Below are 15,685 nucleotides of genomic sequence, written 5' to 3'. Positions count from 1 at the left end.
TTAGGACTGGATGCAATTCTTCTTCTGAAGGCGCTTTCGCCCTTTAAGGCCTACGGGTAGGCGCAGGAGAGAAGGGGGTTAGACAGGAAACAGTTAGACAGTGCCCAGACAGCAATCCGATCAGGGCCATATACAGGCCAGATCTGGCCACTTGTGGCTTAGTTCCGGCCCATATATGGCCCAGATCCGCTTGCTATCTGGGTGAAGATCAAAACACAAGAGAGAGCAGAGATAGACGTTGCGATGGGTCAACACGTACCGTCCTCCTCTAACACGTTGATGGTCTGCAGGGACATACTTCTCTGGGCGAGTTTTGAGGGCTTCCAGTTTTTGAACTTCAGTAAGGACGGCTTCTCTATGATCTCGAACGAGTCCTCCAGCTCGTCCGTGGCGACGCTGCTGGTCTCCGACGGCTTCCTGGCGGAGGGGGAGGAGGGGATCGGAGGGGTGACCACGCCCTCCTCGATGATATCCGTGCCCTGGCCGGTGGCTCGGCCTTTCAGGAAGAGCCTGAAAGAGCTGCGTTGTTTCCTCCCGCCGAAAGCCAGGGGCTTCTTCAAGCCTCCCTTGTCCTCCCCCTCTTCCACAGGAGAGCTAGGGGACAGTGGGGAGACAAGGTCCGGCTTCTCGCCGCCGCCGCCCCCGCTGGTGTTGGGGGGCTTCTTCTGCAGGCCGTTGGCTCGGAGCTGACTCTGGACGGCCAGCGTGTCCCTGAGCGTGGACAGGTCCTGCAAGGACCCCGTGTGTTTCAGGCTGTTCCCCACCACCAGGGAGTACTTGGGGTTGTGGTATTTATGCGCGGGCACCTTCAGGTCAGCCTGCCGCGAGTCGCCCGTGCTGACCTGGAAGCGGGAGACGGACACGGGCGGAGGCTTGAGGTGCTCGGTCGGCTTCCTGGCTGGAGCGGGCATGGGGGGCTTGCTGACGTTGAACTCCTTGTAGAGGTCCACCTGCTCGGACACGGCGTACAGCTCTCTGAAGTCCGTGTCGAAGGTGTCCACCACGTGGCCCGTCATGACGGTGATGGTGTTGCGGTTCAAGCGAGAGGAGCTCCACGTGAAGCTAGGGTTGGAAGAGCGTAGTGAGTGACCAGTGAGTGACCAGTGAGTGTCCAGTGAGTGACCAGGATGAGGAGATGTCTGCTAAGACTCAGCTTTGAAAAATAAAAATAAAACGGGTGTACATACAGTAAGTACAGTGCTGGGATGAATGCTCACCTGTAGGATCCAAACATGACTTTATCTCCATCCACCAGCATGAACTTTGACCCCAAAGAGCCAGGCAGCTTGCCGAAGGACAGGGACATCCCCGAGCCCTTCACTGTCCTCACGCGCAGGTTCTGTAACACACCCGGCCGCACAAATTACACGCCCGATCCTACTCGGCTTGACACATGCAAAGCTTAGTCATGGCTTATCTAATCCACTGTGCTGTACAACACCAGACATCCTGACTGATGAATGAGAAGGTAAACCGCTGGGTTACCACCCATTCAAAGTAAACTTTCAGTGTAAACAGTCCCAATATCCAAAAGAGGGAATGGTAAGGTTGACTTAAAGCCCTTGAGCATACAAGCTAGGCCCGTCTGTTTACTAAGCAGGGAGAGGCATCAACACAAAAACAAACATACTGCACATAGGACGCTACCCTATTCTGTTAAAGGTGATTACATTTTTATGTACATGAATCATTAAAAAAACATCTACAGAGCTGCCCACCAGGCAGCGAAAAAAAAAAGAAAAAAAGATTGAGTATAAATGTATCATTCTAAAAAGGATGACGGGTCCAAAAGGAATGTTGTGTTTATCTCTGAGAGTCAGTTTATGTCTGAGATTTCCGAGGCCTGGTTCGCACCTCTGGATAGAGAGAACAGGGTTCTGCACGCCAGGTACAGTAGTTCCCGCTGAAAAGGGTTTTATTTGTGACATTTTGAGCAAATACTGAAGGCTTCTTCAGACTTCTGGTGAATACAAAGTCGTGGAGGTACAAAAGTTGATCCTTTGTGTACCTTGTATTTATGGAAATATATGTATGTGTATATTTATGTAGCATATATATATATATATATACACACATATAGGATGAAACGGTTACCGGTTTCACGGTAAACCACGGTGAAAATTCCCTACGATTAGTATTACCATTTAAAAATAAATTGATTGTAATGTGCAACAGGTGTGCCTAATTGTTTTGTATGGGTATTTAAGATGGTGATTTTCTGTGTTCACCAGAAGTCAGAGGAGGAGCCTATGTGCTCGTAACGTCACACTCGCAAATAAAATCCTTTCAAACAGAAGCTACCTGGTGTGTGGAACTGTATTCTCTCTATCCACAAAATCTTTTATAACTTGGTTCCCACCTCTAACAAGGCTTGTGGTGTTGGTAGCGCATGGTATCTCTGTGTCAGGAGCAATCAGGAGTCATAACTGGGCAAGTGCCAAGGATGAGTGTTTTGGTATGCATTGTTAAATGTATGCATCATTACCCAAGACAAATTCCTAGTATTTGTAAACTATATACATGGCAAATAAACAGATCTTGAATCTTGATTTTTTGTGTGATTTAAAAAATAAAGATCTATATATATATATATATATATATATATATATATATATATATATATATATATATATATTTAATTAAATTATTAATTAAATAATTTTACAATTTGTTTATGTAAAACTGTTATCTCTACAGTAGCACATGTAACCCTTTGTCTATATACATGGCATATCTCTACAGTAGCACATGTAACCCTTGTGAGATGAGATGCAGGGTTAGGTTACAGGGGCTGGGGTTGGTATCTCTGCACATCCATTTCTGAGAAAAATCAGGAGATAACGGAGCCTGGAGCACTGAAAGGCCCATTCAAGAGCCTATCAGCTGACACCGCGCCAGGCAGGCGTTCCACCCTGCTATTCAGAGCAGGCCAGATCCAAAAGCTTTGCATTTACCAGATAAAGAAACTAGAGAGCGTGTATCACTGTGGAGCTGATATGACCCGGAGTAGGTCAGAGGAATGTGGTGCCGTTTACTGTACCATAAGGAATGCAGTTTGATATAAACATCATAAACACAGAATTATCATAGCTCCGTACCGCACAGATAGCTTGGTAGTAAGAACATGGCTATAGCTTGATAATCACTTAAGATATTGACTCATAGTCATTTCTAAACTTCCGGGGAAGTTCCTTGATCGGAGATTAGCTATCTGTCTGCTTGCTGATTCCTATCCACATCCTGTTAACAGTATGTGAGGCCCACTGAGGCCTACTCCCTAAACCTAGCCTCACAGTAGCCAGTCCTGCATGTTTGCTATCCCCACAGTGTGTGTGATAAGATGACGGAGGGAGTTGAGAAACAGAAGCAGGAGACTTCAGTCGCAACAAATGACAATATTTTGTTTGGTCATAAAGACAGCCATGTTAGCAACCTAGGGCCCCTCGCTGCCAAGAATCGCTCTTTTATTAAAAGTCTTGGTGTCACTTTTGATACTGGTTTTAATTTTGAGCGACAAATTGGCTCTGTGGTTAAAGGCTCTTTTTTCCAGCTGAGGCTCTTATCCAAAGTGAAACCGTACCTCTCTCTTAAGGACCTGGAGACAGTCATCCATGCTTTTATTTCTTCAAGATTGGACTACTGTAATGCCTTGTATGTGGGCCTTGACCAGCGGTCACTGAGGCGCCTGCAATTGGTCCAGAATGCTGCTGCACGCCTCCTGACTGGAACCAAGAAGCGGGACCACATCACACCGGCGCTGGCCTCCCTCCACTGGCTTCCTGTTCGCTTCAGGATTGATTTTAAAATCTTAATGTTTATTTTTAAGGCTCTACATGGTTTGGCCCCCCACTATCTGGCTGAACTGATTCAAGTTCGTGCGACATCTAGAACCCTGAGGTCCTCCTCCGAGACTCTTTTAATAGTCCCTAGATCGAGACTTAAGACCAAGGGTGACCGAGCTTTTGCGGTGGCTGGCCCAAAGCTCTGGAACAGCCTCCCTCCACACATTAGACACGCACAGAACCTAGGGCTCTTTAAGTCTCAGCTTAAAACGCACTTGTTTTCACTGGCTTTTGAGGCCTGATAGCCTACATCCCCTGCCCTGTTTTGTGTCCTGTCCTTTTATTATTCTGTGATTTTGTGCACTTTATTCTGTTTTTTGTTTTTGTTTATTTTATATATTGTACAGCACTTTGGTGCAACTTCGGTTGATTTTAAACGTGCTTTATAAATAAAGTTGACCTTGACCTTGACCTTGACAATATTATATTATTGTTATATTGGTTTGCATGGCATTGTATTGTATCGTATTGTACGGTCATCTCACCCGTAGATGCATAGCTGTGATCTGCAGCCGACTGCACATGTCCAGGAAGTGAGGTAATCCTCGCGCCTCCAGCACGGCGTAGACGGCCACGGCCTTCCTGGAGGCGGCGTCCAGCAGGTCCTGGAGGATCTGCAGGTCGGTCAGGAGGTCCATGACCAGGGCCACCACCTGAGGACAGCACACGGCGGCGTTAGACTGGCGCGGCGAGAGCACCGGAACGTACCCTACAGCTAACTGTTATACTCATACTCACACTTTTGTTTTAATGCTTTTAATGTCTCATGTAAAGCACCTTGAATTGCCCTGTGGCTGAAATGTGCTATATAAATAAACTTGCCTTGCCTTGCCTTACTGTACATTTACTGTACATCTGCTGTGTGACTGGTTTTAAGCCGCCATTCGCCTTCACATCCACCGCATGACACTGGCATGGGAGGGACAATGTAGTCTTTATGGGTCGAGCCCCAACAGTGAGCTGTACTGTCTGTGTTCTTTGTATAATCTGTGAAAAGATTGTCTATCTCCACATTTCGAAGAGTGGCAGTCAAACACATAAACCCAGCGATGACGCCAGGGAGTCTTGCCAGAGGGGCACTGGCCTGAGCTCAACCATCTGCACAACTGTGCCAATTCGGAAATAAAACACAACTATAACAGTAAGAGCAATTATTGTTTTCGAATTAGGGAGCAATTAACGTACATCCTGACAGCCATAGTGTGTGTGTGTGTGTGTGTGTGTGTTTGTGTGTGTATAAGAGAGAGAGAGAGAGAGAGAGAGAGAGGGGGGGGGAGAGGGAGTGAGTGAGTGAGTGAGTGAGTGAGTGAGTGAGTGAGTGAGTGAGTGAGTGAGTGAGTGAGTGAGTGAGTGAGTGAGTGAGTGAGTGAGTGAGTGAGTGAGTGAGAGAGCGAGAGTGTGTACATGCCTCAACCCATCTCAAGTATCTGGTAGTTTTATGACCCGCTTGAATAGTAATCGACCTTTCCGGCCTGTCAATTACACTGAGAATAATAACCAATAAGGTTGCTTGATTTCTTAACACCACGCCTCTGATGTCCCACAAACAAAGCTTATCCCGCATTGTGTGTTCATGCAGTAGATTAGTTTGAAGACAATTGTACTTAAAACATACAGAAAACTGCCTTTTGGCTCATGTCTTATGACCTGGCAGGGTTACAGTAAATACTACAGTAAGAGAGGGAGGGTTAAGACAACACTGGAGCAGGATGAGAGTAAGTCAATAAATCTAACTATTTATCTGGAAGAACCAGTTCAGTTCAAATTACAGGTTGCATTTCTTTTTACATTTCCATCTACTGCAACTTCCTGTTTATTTCAAAGAGTATAGGACAGCTGATTATTACATTTAGTCTATTGTTATTATTAAATCAGTGATGGCTACTGTTGACACACACGCAGACTCTCCCTCTCCCTCACTCACACACACACACACACACACACACACACACACACACACACACACATCACACACACAAACACACACACACACGCACGCACACACACACACACACACACACACACACACACAAATACAGACATACACACACATAAACACACACACATATGCAGATCTTTACAATGGAGACCTCTAATTTTACAATATGTGGCATGTTTTCCTTTCAGAACAAGCATCAGCCCTACAGCAGCAGAGACATGGAAATGTGAGCACCGAGGAAAGTCTGTCGTATAGCAGTCCAAGAGTCAGAGGTGAAACGCGAGAAGGCTTGGAATTTCAGATGAATTGGCATCAATAAAACTCATATTATATCCATACTTGGTCACGTTAGTCCTTCCAAGAAGTAAATGAATAACCTGGTCTCAAGGAGAATCGTCTGAGCATTCACATTTGACATCTACTATAGTATGTCATGTAGAAATGGTGCTCCGAGAGCACAGACCTCCACTCCTGAATGCATTTCGTGGCTCTGTGCACGGCAAAATTGAATGACCTGGCAGGGGGCAGTGTGGTGCACTCCGGGCTCTCCCTCCGCACACCCCAGTCCAAACCCTGTGTCTCTAGCACTTCCACACAGAGAGCTGGCTCTGTTCTAAATTTTGTTTTCATACGTGGATCCGGCCCATGATTCGTATCTGCTCCAAAATGTAATGGGTTCTAAGGTGGCCTATGTTACACCCCTTCACCAAGTTTCATAAAAATCGGTTGGGTAGTTTTGTGTAATCATAGTCCAGAAAATGAATGGAAGTGAATGGGCAGTCCAGCTGTTTTCAGAGGACCCAACCTGTGTTTGGATCTGCTCCAAAATTGAATGGTATCTAAGTTGGACCATGCTACACCCTTCCACCGAGTTTCGTGAAAATCGGTCCAGTAGTGTTTGCGTAATCCTGATAACAAACGCACACACACACAGCACGCACTCACTCGCATGCCACCGAAAACATTACTTCTCGCCCTGTGCTGTCACTAGGGTTGAGGTAAAGAACCAAACAAATTGTTATATGAACAAGAGATCTTTATCCCAGTGGTTCATAATCACAGGTCTCGCCCTGTTTGGAGTGTGTTTACTCAGCGTGTTTGTATAATGTAGGTGTGGAATTCTCATCCTACCCAAATCCACAGATACAAAGCTCTGGTCCGAACACAGCCACAGTTAATAGGCCAACAATGTTGAAAGTCAGTCAGTAGGGGTTCCACTCGATTCTGGATATGGTTATTTACTGTACACACCCCCACAGAGAACTCCGCAGTTGCAGCTGCCTTTTTGTGCCATGTGCAAACCACGTGACAAATTAGCATTCATTCTGACATTCAGCTCTAGGCTGCATACTTGCCAGGTCAACCAGCCAACGCCAGCGTTGTGCGGGGGATTGGGCTGGCTAAGTAAGAAGACAGTAGAGGAGAAGATAGGAGAGGAGAGGACAGGAGATAATAGGATACTATAGGAGAGGAGATGAGAGGAGTGGAGAAGACAGGAGAGGAGAGGTGAGGAGAAGACAGGAGAGGAGAAGACAGGAGATAATAGGACACTATAGGAAAGGAGATGAGAGGAGTGGAGAGGAGAAGACAGGAGAGGAGAGGTGAGGAGAAGACAGGAGTGGACAGTACAGGAGAAGAGGAGAGGACAGTACAGGAAAGGGGAAGACAAATAGAAGAGGACAGGACAGGAGAGGAGTGCTTAGGGGTTTTGGCCTCAGGTGTAGTGGTGGGATTGATGACAAGGAAGAACAGGTTTTCATTGCCGTTCTGGTATGAAACAGTGACAGACAGAACCAGCCCTTCCAACTCATGCATTTGTGGTTTATCTTGTTTGAACATGCCTGTCTCTCTGCTCCTACTCATTCGATTAGTAAACACACTCATTCAGCTGTGCCAGACACGTTTCGCTTTTACTTTAGACGTGAACAAGCTACTACTCTGTTATAGGAGTCAAACAGCTACCACCCGGCCTTTAAATGTACAGAATGAACTAAGCCATGTAGAGGAGACTGGACGTTTATCAAACCAATACAAGTGTTTGCTCTTAATAAGGACTGTAGGCTACCTGGCTGTATGAGTGAAATACCTCATAACTGCAACAGTCACTAAAATCAGAGCCTCTTGGTACAATTACACAACTACTCAACCTGTTACCTGACCAAGACTGGGACAGCAGTACGTTTAGCCTAGAGACAGTTGTCTCATGGCAACCGGTTACCTTCCCGTTATCAGTGCCACCTTGAACAGAAAGCCTGGCCAAGTAGGCCAATGTAGGGGGAGCTATTACATCCCCCAGGAAGAAGAGTTGCCGTTTGAAACCTCACAAAGGACTTCAGATAGATTCCTGCCAGTAATTGTGGGAGAGAGCTGGATAATGAACCATGAAAACATAGTATAGGTTAAATTATTAACTCAATTCTTTTTTTAAACATATGTGCTATATGAATGTGTGACAGATGAAATAAAGTTACCTTATTCGATTCTTGAATAAGCCTTCTCACCACCTCTTTTATATGCGGGCTGTTCTCTTTGGGTGGGTCGGTGTACACGGATACTCGGGTGACCCCCTTGTAGATCCCGCTAAAGCCTGGCCAGCCAATGTCAAGCGGCGGGACCTCCGTGTCGGACATCTGAGGCCAGTACGTGGAGTGGACCCCCGAGTCTGCATTCGACTCCTGCGCTTTTTCGTATTCCCAAGTCTCAGAATCGCTGTCTGTCTCAAATTCGTGGAAGGTTTTTCTAATCAATTTGATTTCTCGGGCAGATAGAAAGTCCCTGACGTTGTCTTCTTTCAGCCTCATCTTGAAAGCGCCGTCGCCGTTCCTCAGGAGCTGCTCCAGCGCCGCGCGCTGCTCCTCGCTGTAGTAGAACTCTGGTTTGGACTCTGGTATCTTTTCGTTGACATGGTTATCGTCCATACACGTAAGCTGTGATTCGGCCATAACGGCTCTTTCCAATTAATACTTTTTCCAGCTCTTGTCTTTCCGCGTACAGCTCGCTTAACACCTTTACCTGTATTGCTCAGGTAGGCGCAGAGCGGACTCCGTGCGCTCAAGTGACGTGACGGGGAGGAGCTCCGAATGTTTTCGACTATAGTCGGTTGGGAAAATCCTCTCGGGCTATGGAGAGAAAATAATAGGCTAACGGCCACCTTGTTCGTTGGTCTTTGCTCTTCTAAAAAGTCTACTCATAATAAAAAAAAAAACAGTTGTTGAGTATCTCTTGATTTTATTTCATACACGTGCAGTATTTCAGGACGTCAAAGTAGGCTGCCTATCACAATATTTAGGTAACCTATACAAAAACTAAAGCCTTCCTCAAGACAGTGCAATTGGTCCTACGTTTAACATGTGCCACATTATGAATGTTAACGACTGTAAAATATGTAGAATGTTAATGACTGTAATAACAGGAAAACGAACACAAATGTGATCTGCCAGGACTTTTCTTCATGTTTCTTTCATCTGTCTGCACACTTTTTGTCAGAGAACACTGTAGCCTACATGCCAACACCATTTTCAAAGATTGCAATCGTCACACAATCACTCAACGTCTCTTTGGTATCACTGAAGTTCTTTTGTATGGGTCACTGCTGTGTTGTCACATGTAGTAGATGAGAATTGAGATTGTCCACAGAGACCTCTATCTCTTTCCTGTAGTATAAGCCTGGGGGCTGTCCTCACAGGGGAGAGGTGTAGTTGGCAGGAAACAGCCCACTTTTACCCCGTACTCGGCCCTTCCACCATGCGACGTACGATTGGTCCAGAACCTCAATGATATCGCCTGCGCAGAAGCCAATCTCATCCCCCTCTTCCGCAGTGAAGTCGTACAGCGCTTTCACCTGTATGGTTGTCTTCTGGAATGCAGACACACACACACACACACACACACACACACACGCACACACGCACACACACAGGCTGTGATGTCACAGATGCCACTGGGCACAGGTAATTTCAGCTCTACTGCTTACATGGAGAAATGTGTCCCAGTGAGTGAGGCTATAACTACCTGTGGGAGAGGCATGGTCTCACATCCTGTCCTACGGGGCGTTGGGTGGAAATTGAGAGGACTGTTTCTCCCCACGGCACCAATGGTGTGAGCCCTCTCCTCCAGGACTCTCTTAGTCTGGGGAAAGGAATCAGCATTCAGTCTTAGGTCAGACTCATCCAGGACCAAAACATAACTCCAGGGCTGGTATTCGCAAAACATTTTAAGGCTAAAAGTTGGTCCTAACTCGCCACAACTCCTAAAAATAATGTTTGTGTCACTCATAATTTTAAGCCTTTTTTGTGTGTGGGGGGGGGGGTCGCTAAGAGTATTTCACTAAGGATTTGACAGCTAAAAACAGCTCATAAGTCTGGGAGAAGTTAGAGGCAGTCAAGGGGACTAAGTCGCTAAGAAAAGTGATCCAACATGCCTGCCCTCGGCAATCTGCTTTGTCTGCATTTTGCGTCAATGTTTTGGAGACATTAAATAATACAGGGCTTTGACATAATGTGGTTTTATATGATTTGATTTAATTATTTTTTAGGCTATTTATTTAGATCTTATTGCCTGCTTTGACTTGTACAGCACTTTGGTCAACGTGAGTTGCTTTTGAATGTGCTTTAGGAATACATTCAAATTTTGATTTGAGTTGCTAACAGCTAATGAGGGACGCAGTCACTTAACCAACAAACAGAAAAAAGCGGAGATTCTGACATCGCTATTTGGCCATGGGGAAAGAGCATGCAGACCAATGTGCATCTTAATCCTATTATAGATGCAATATTAGTCATCTGTCAGTAGGCTAGAATTACACCAACTAATAAATGCAATAGGTGATAGAGCCTTCGGTGATATAGCCTACTCCCAATAAATACATGAAATATTTAAGCTATGTTAATAATCTGCGATGACATATTTAGCGAGGTTCATTTATGTACATATTCATTTGTGTAGGCCTATAACTGAATGATAGAGAATAAAACACGGCAGGCCTATACAAGCTATACCGTATTTGCGTTGAAACACGTTGAAATCACAGACAGGGACCATCAGCCAATCGCTGTGAGTAAGCTTGAGACACAATGTCATTCATAGCAACAACGTCAACCCCGCCCTTACTCTTAGCTGAAGTCCTTATTATAAGTTGGTATTAGCATTAGGTTTTAAGAGGAAACTCTTAGCTAGGAACCTTTGGTGTGATTCAGGAGTAGGCTACTCCTAGTGGTACTGTAATACAATGTTTTGTGAATATCAGCCCAGAGACCCAGTAACATTAAACAGAGGGCATTCAACTGTTTGATATGACCGAGGTACAGAGCAGCCAGGTGAAGGACAGTCTGACTCAGTCCTCTAGTGGGGGAGGGATGGGTGGTTAGTGTCACCGTCTGGCTGTGAGGCTGGTCTGAAGCCCGGCGCTGCGGTGGAACCGAGGACTGGTTTCCATAACTCCTCTCCTCAGGCAGACTCCCCCTCTTCAGCTGGCAAGATTAGACAGTGAGGTAAGGAGAGGTTGATACAGTATCGCCTCCCACAGGCACAACTTACAGTAGAAAGAGACATCAGAATAATCCCCAGGAGGGTGACTCTCTGGCAGATTTTCTCAACTGCCAGCAATGATAATGCAAACAACATTCTATGTTTATAATCATTTTTCATGACCTTTGTTTCTTGTTCTCTATACAAGGTTGAATAAGACTAAAAACAAAATGAATGCATTATTCAGGATACTGTAGGACAAAGCAGATACAATAGACAACAACAACTGACTCTGCACAACTGTAAAATTGAATGCTATTTAATTGCACTGCCCATATCATGGACACAGACACAGTTATCCATGATCGGATGAGATAAGAAGATGAGGATGATACTGATAGTCTTCTAGACTACGGACAGTAAATTGCCAGTTTGGGACCTTTAAATGACCTTTAAATGTCTAGCTGCGTACCTAGGACTGGAATGAGGAACCGATTAGTACTGATAAGATACTGTAAGGACAAGCGATGACAAGAATTCCAATGTATCTGTACCTACAGTATACTTGTTACATATGGCAAATAAATGTTCTATTTAATATGCTAGAGTATTGATACAGAAGGTTCTGGCATTGGGTTCGTCTGGCTACAGTAAAATACCTGTTGGGTTGTAGACGGGCTCTTGTCGTCTCGACTACCATCATTCAGATAGATCTCCCGTTGCATGGAGATGGAGGTCATCTTGTACAACTCCACCAGCTTGTTAACAGAGGTGCGCTTATCTGACCACAGGAAGTAGTTGCCTTTGCTGTCAGTCATCACTTTGAAGTGCTGTACGTCAGACTCATGCCTGAGGGTAGAAGAGTGAATGTTTTCGATCAAACAGTGAGGCTTGATACAATATCAGGCTCCTCAGTGGTTGAATGGGTTATGATTGAAACATGAAGCATGTTCAGTTCCATGAGTCCCAAAGGATTCACTCAAACAAGCAGGATAATATTTCCTCCGTTTGATTGTCCCCTACTGGTCAATATAGACATTGCATCCACTCAAATACATAGGTAGGTCGTACTTTATTGATTCCCAAGAGGAAATTACATGTAGCGACTTTCTTAACACTATGCACAGTAAAGTTGTTATCATGCTTTCTGATATTGACAAGTGATAAAAGAGAATAATGGTAATGTCTTAGGAGCATTCAGTTATTCGGTCAGCCCTCGGTTCTGACCATGATCCTGATCCGGTTCCTGTACACACGCACTTGACAGAGATGGAGAGGCTTCCTGGCGTGGTCTGGCTGCCTCGGATCAGGAAGGCCCCCAATTCCCTGGACATCAGCATTTCCTCTGCAGAACCACGTTTAGCATTCTCCTTGAACCAACTGGAGAGAGAGAGAGAGAGAGAGAGAGAGAGAGAGAGAGAGAGAGAGCATCTACTTATACAGGAATCGAACTGCACATGCTCCTTGCAAGCTTTAGTGAATAGTTTTTACTTACTGTACCTGGATAAACAAAAGATCAAATAAAGAAAAATGAAGTACACAATTTTACCTTGGACATTGGAAGTCAATGTAGTTTTGGGGCACAAAGCCAACTTGTCCATGCATTTCTGCTTTAAACCATTCCTCCTTGGAACCTAGAATCTGATTAGAAAAATAGACAAAGAACACATCGACTATTACTACACCTGAGAGAAACAACTCACAACACAACTCACAACAATAGAGTTGTGAATTATAAACATATGGATTTGCAAAGAAGAATCTGTACATTTGAAGCCATGTTACTCTGCTCAGCAGTTGTGCTTCCATGCGAGTTAATACTACAGGCGTGTCCCAGCGTGCTACTGTGTGCATATACAGTAATGTACTGTACTGTACTGTACTGAATGTGCTGTGACAGAGTGAGGCCACACACCTTGAGAATGTCCCCTCTTCTGAAGCTCAGCTCATCTTCTGCCGTGGCACCAAAATCATACTTTGCTTTGGCTTCCATGATGGCAAGTAGGGGTTGCAGAGAGGTGGGGGAGCAGAGAGCACCAGCACAGCAGCTGCAGAGATATACAAAGAACTGTTCCACTGGCTTATCTGAGGTTCACAACATGTGTTTTTTTTGTGTCTAGGTTTCTGTCTCTGAAACGTTGCTCTGCAGAGTGGATGCAGCAGTGGCAGTAGAATAAATCTCATATTTTGAGGGAGGTGCTGAGTGCAGCTGATGTGATAGATTGTCAACCTCCCAGCTGGTTGGCAGATCATTCAGTGATGGTTGAACCTTGCCCCTGGCCGCAGGGCTGTAATTATTTGGGCTGTGCTGTGAAATACAGGTTTAAGTGCAAAGATACATATCAAACATAATCGAAATAAGAAGTAGAGAAATTAGGAAACTGGGTTTTCTATTAAAAACGGAATCCAAAAAAATCACAAGGCACTTTCCCATACCTTCTATCATAAGCTAAAGACAGAGATTTGTGCTTCAGCACTATGCATCATATACCACGTGTAACTGTTTATCTACAGGTGGATTCAAAAACAGAAGAGTGCTTGGAGAGGAGAAGAGCCAACACAACACTGAAGCTCTGAATTTCTCCTTTATGCAAACAAAGCAACCAAATGACAACACCACCTAGGGACCTGTACCCCTGGGAACTACAGCCAACTGGTTTCCCAAACACGGGCCTTCAGGCAAATGCAACTTATTTATTAGGCTACTAATTTATTAGACTGTGTAAAGACATGGGAAACTGTCATATAACCAACCAGCTTCAAAGACACGAAAGAGAGAGAGATTAGGCTACCATGGTATTTAAAATGGCTAGACCATTAAACAAAGGGAAATCTCTGCTCAAAGAAAACAATCAAACAAAGCTTAAAAGGTAAAACAACGTTGGTCGGTGTGTTCAGGAATAGCCTACTAACAGGTAGGACTACAGTATGGCATGGGTTAATATAAACAAGGCCTAGGCAAAACGGCTCCTGTAGTGCAGACAACAACGTTAGGATATACACGTGTGTAACACGTCATTTTACCCAGGTTTACAAGGCTAATGCCCTCATCACATATCACTAACATTACCTGCTCCTACTTGGTGGTGAGTATGCATGCTCATCCCTAGCAGCTCGCTACGCACTCTCTTGATTTGGATACAGTCCCAGAATCGTTTAAGAGATGCGGATTCCACAGGGACTGCACACCATCTGGGCGCTAAAGGGGTGTTAGTAGGGCTGGGTTAAAAAAAAATTATGAATCGATTCAGAATCGATTCATGAATCCCAAAATCGATCTTTTATTTAATGAATGAATGAATAAATGAAGGAATTAATAGTTCATTCATTCATTCAATGATTCATTCATTCATTTTTGGAAATCAGTATAGATACCCAGCCCTAGTATTGATGTGTTGCATAACTTGGCAGTCATGTAATTAAGGTTACAGAAAAAAAAAAAACAGGTTTTAGAAACGCTAACCGAATCGATATTGAATCGAATCGAATCGTGATAATCGATTCTGAACCTTGAAATTCAAATCGATCCCCAGCCCTAGGTGTTAGAACTATAACTAGGTAGGCCTACAAAATCCCCACAGCAAAATATCATCTCCTCCCCACCTACCCCCAACAAAGGGAATGGTTGCAGAGCTGAGAGCAACCTGCGACCAGTCAGCACACTAAACAGAGTTTGATTAAAACTCCCACCTGATAAAGGCAAAAGCTGACCTGGACGGTATCTCCTCTGCAGGCACGGAGACACTCTAGGGACGCTACGACCTGCCACACGTATCTCCCCGAGCCGGTGTAAGTTACAACAACAAAGTACTGGGAGAGAGAGACATTTCACATTCAGCTGCAGAAAAGAGAAGGTGGGCATTCCCGTCACCTGGGGTTCATTTAAGTGCGGGAGAGAGATGAGACGGGCGAGTTCTCACTGTCTTTACGTACGAGAGACATGGAGGTGGAATATACAGTTAAACTAAAGCAGCAGAGTGAAACAGTGAGAGAGGTTCGCAACCTCTTTCTACATCTACCACGTGGTCAGGGAGTCTCTCGGACTCTTTTGGCTGTGGAACACAAGAACTGTGGTTCAAGGCAGTTAGAACTTGTAGGTAGAATTCTGTGTGTAGCTAGTGAGTGAAAGAGCCTGCCGCGTATGGAGGTTTGAAACCGGTAGTAATATAATGAGGGGCCAGCTCCTTACAGCGGGTCGATGATGAGCATCTTCCCTTTCAGCTCTCTGGCTGCCAGCTGCACTGCATGTTCTGCCTCCAAACTTGATGTGGCTGTCTAACGCTAGCTAACAAACACAATTTGAAGGCTAAACTGTGTTTGAGACAAAAGGAGACACTGTACATAGCATTACCCAACCATTGCTTTGAAATATCACTCCTTTTGACCAGGCTTCGCTGTACATTCCACACACAAGAGACCGCACACCAGCACAATGCTA

The 15,685-nt window shown here is 45.0% G+C and overlaps 2 protein-coding genes across 2 annotated transcripts; both read right to left on the bottom strand.

The window, feature by feature from the left end:
• Positions 1–8,723, bottom strand: fam83fa (family with sequence similarity 83 member Fa; the record flags this gene model as incomplete). The annotated part of the gene is made up of 5 exons (XM_084439078.1): positions 1–50; positions 260–1,062; positions 1,218–1,339; positions 4,328–4,495; positions 8,253–8,723. The coding sequence occupies 5 exons, from the start codon at positions 8,721–8,723 to the stop codon at positions 1–3; spliced, it is 1,614 nt and encodes a 537-aa protein (XP_084295204.1).
• A 737-nt stretch (positions 8,724–9,460) lies between these two features.
• grap2a (GRB2 related adaptor protein 2a) lies at positions 9,461–13,240 on the bottom strand (the record flags this gene model as incomplete). Its single annotated transcript, XM_084439077.1, has 7 exons — positions 9,461–9,637; positions 9,793–9,909; positions 11,154–11,249; positions 11,907–12,096; positions 12,508–12,627; positions 12,797–12,888; positions 13,163–13,240. The coding sequence occupies 7 exons, from the start codon at positions 13,238–13,240 to the stop codon at positions 9,461–9,463; spliced, it is 870 nt and encodes a 289-aa protein (XP_084295203.1).
• Between the last annotated feature and the right edge of the window lie 2,445 nt (positions 13,241–15,685).

The sequence above is a fragment of the Borostomias antarcticus genome (genome assembly GCF_949987555.1).
Source record: "Borostomias antarcticus genome assembly, chromosome: 5".
Lineage (NCBI taxonomy): Eukaryota > Metazoa > Chordata > Actinopteri > Stomiiformes > Stomiidae > Borostomias > Borostomias antarcticus.
This window is presented reverse-complemented; position numbering and strand designations above follow the sequence as displayed.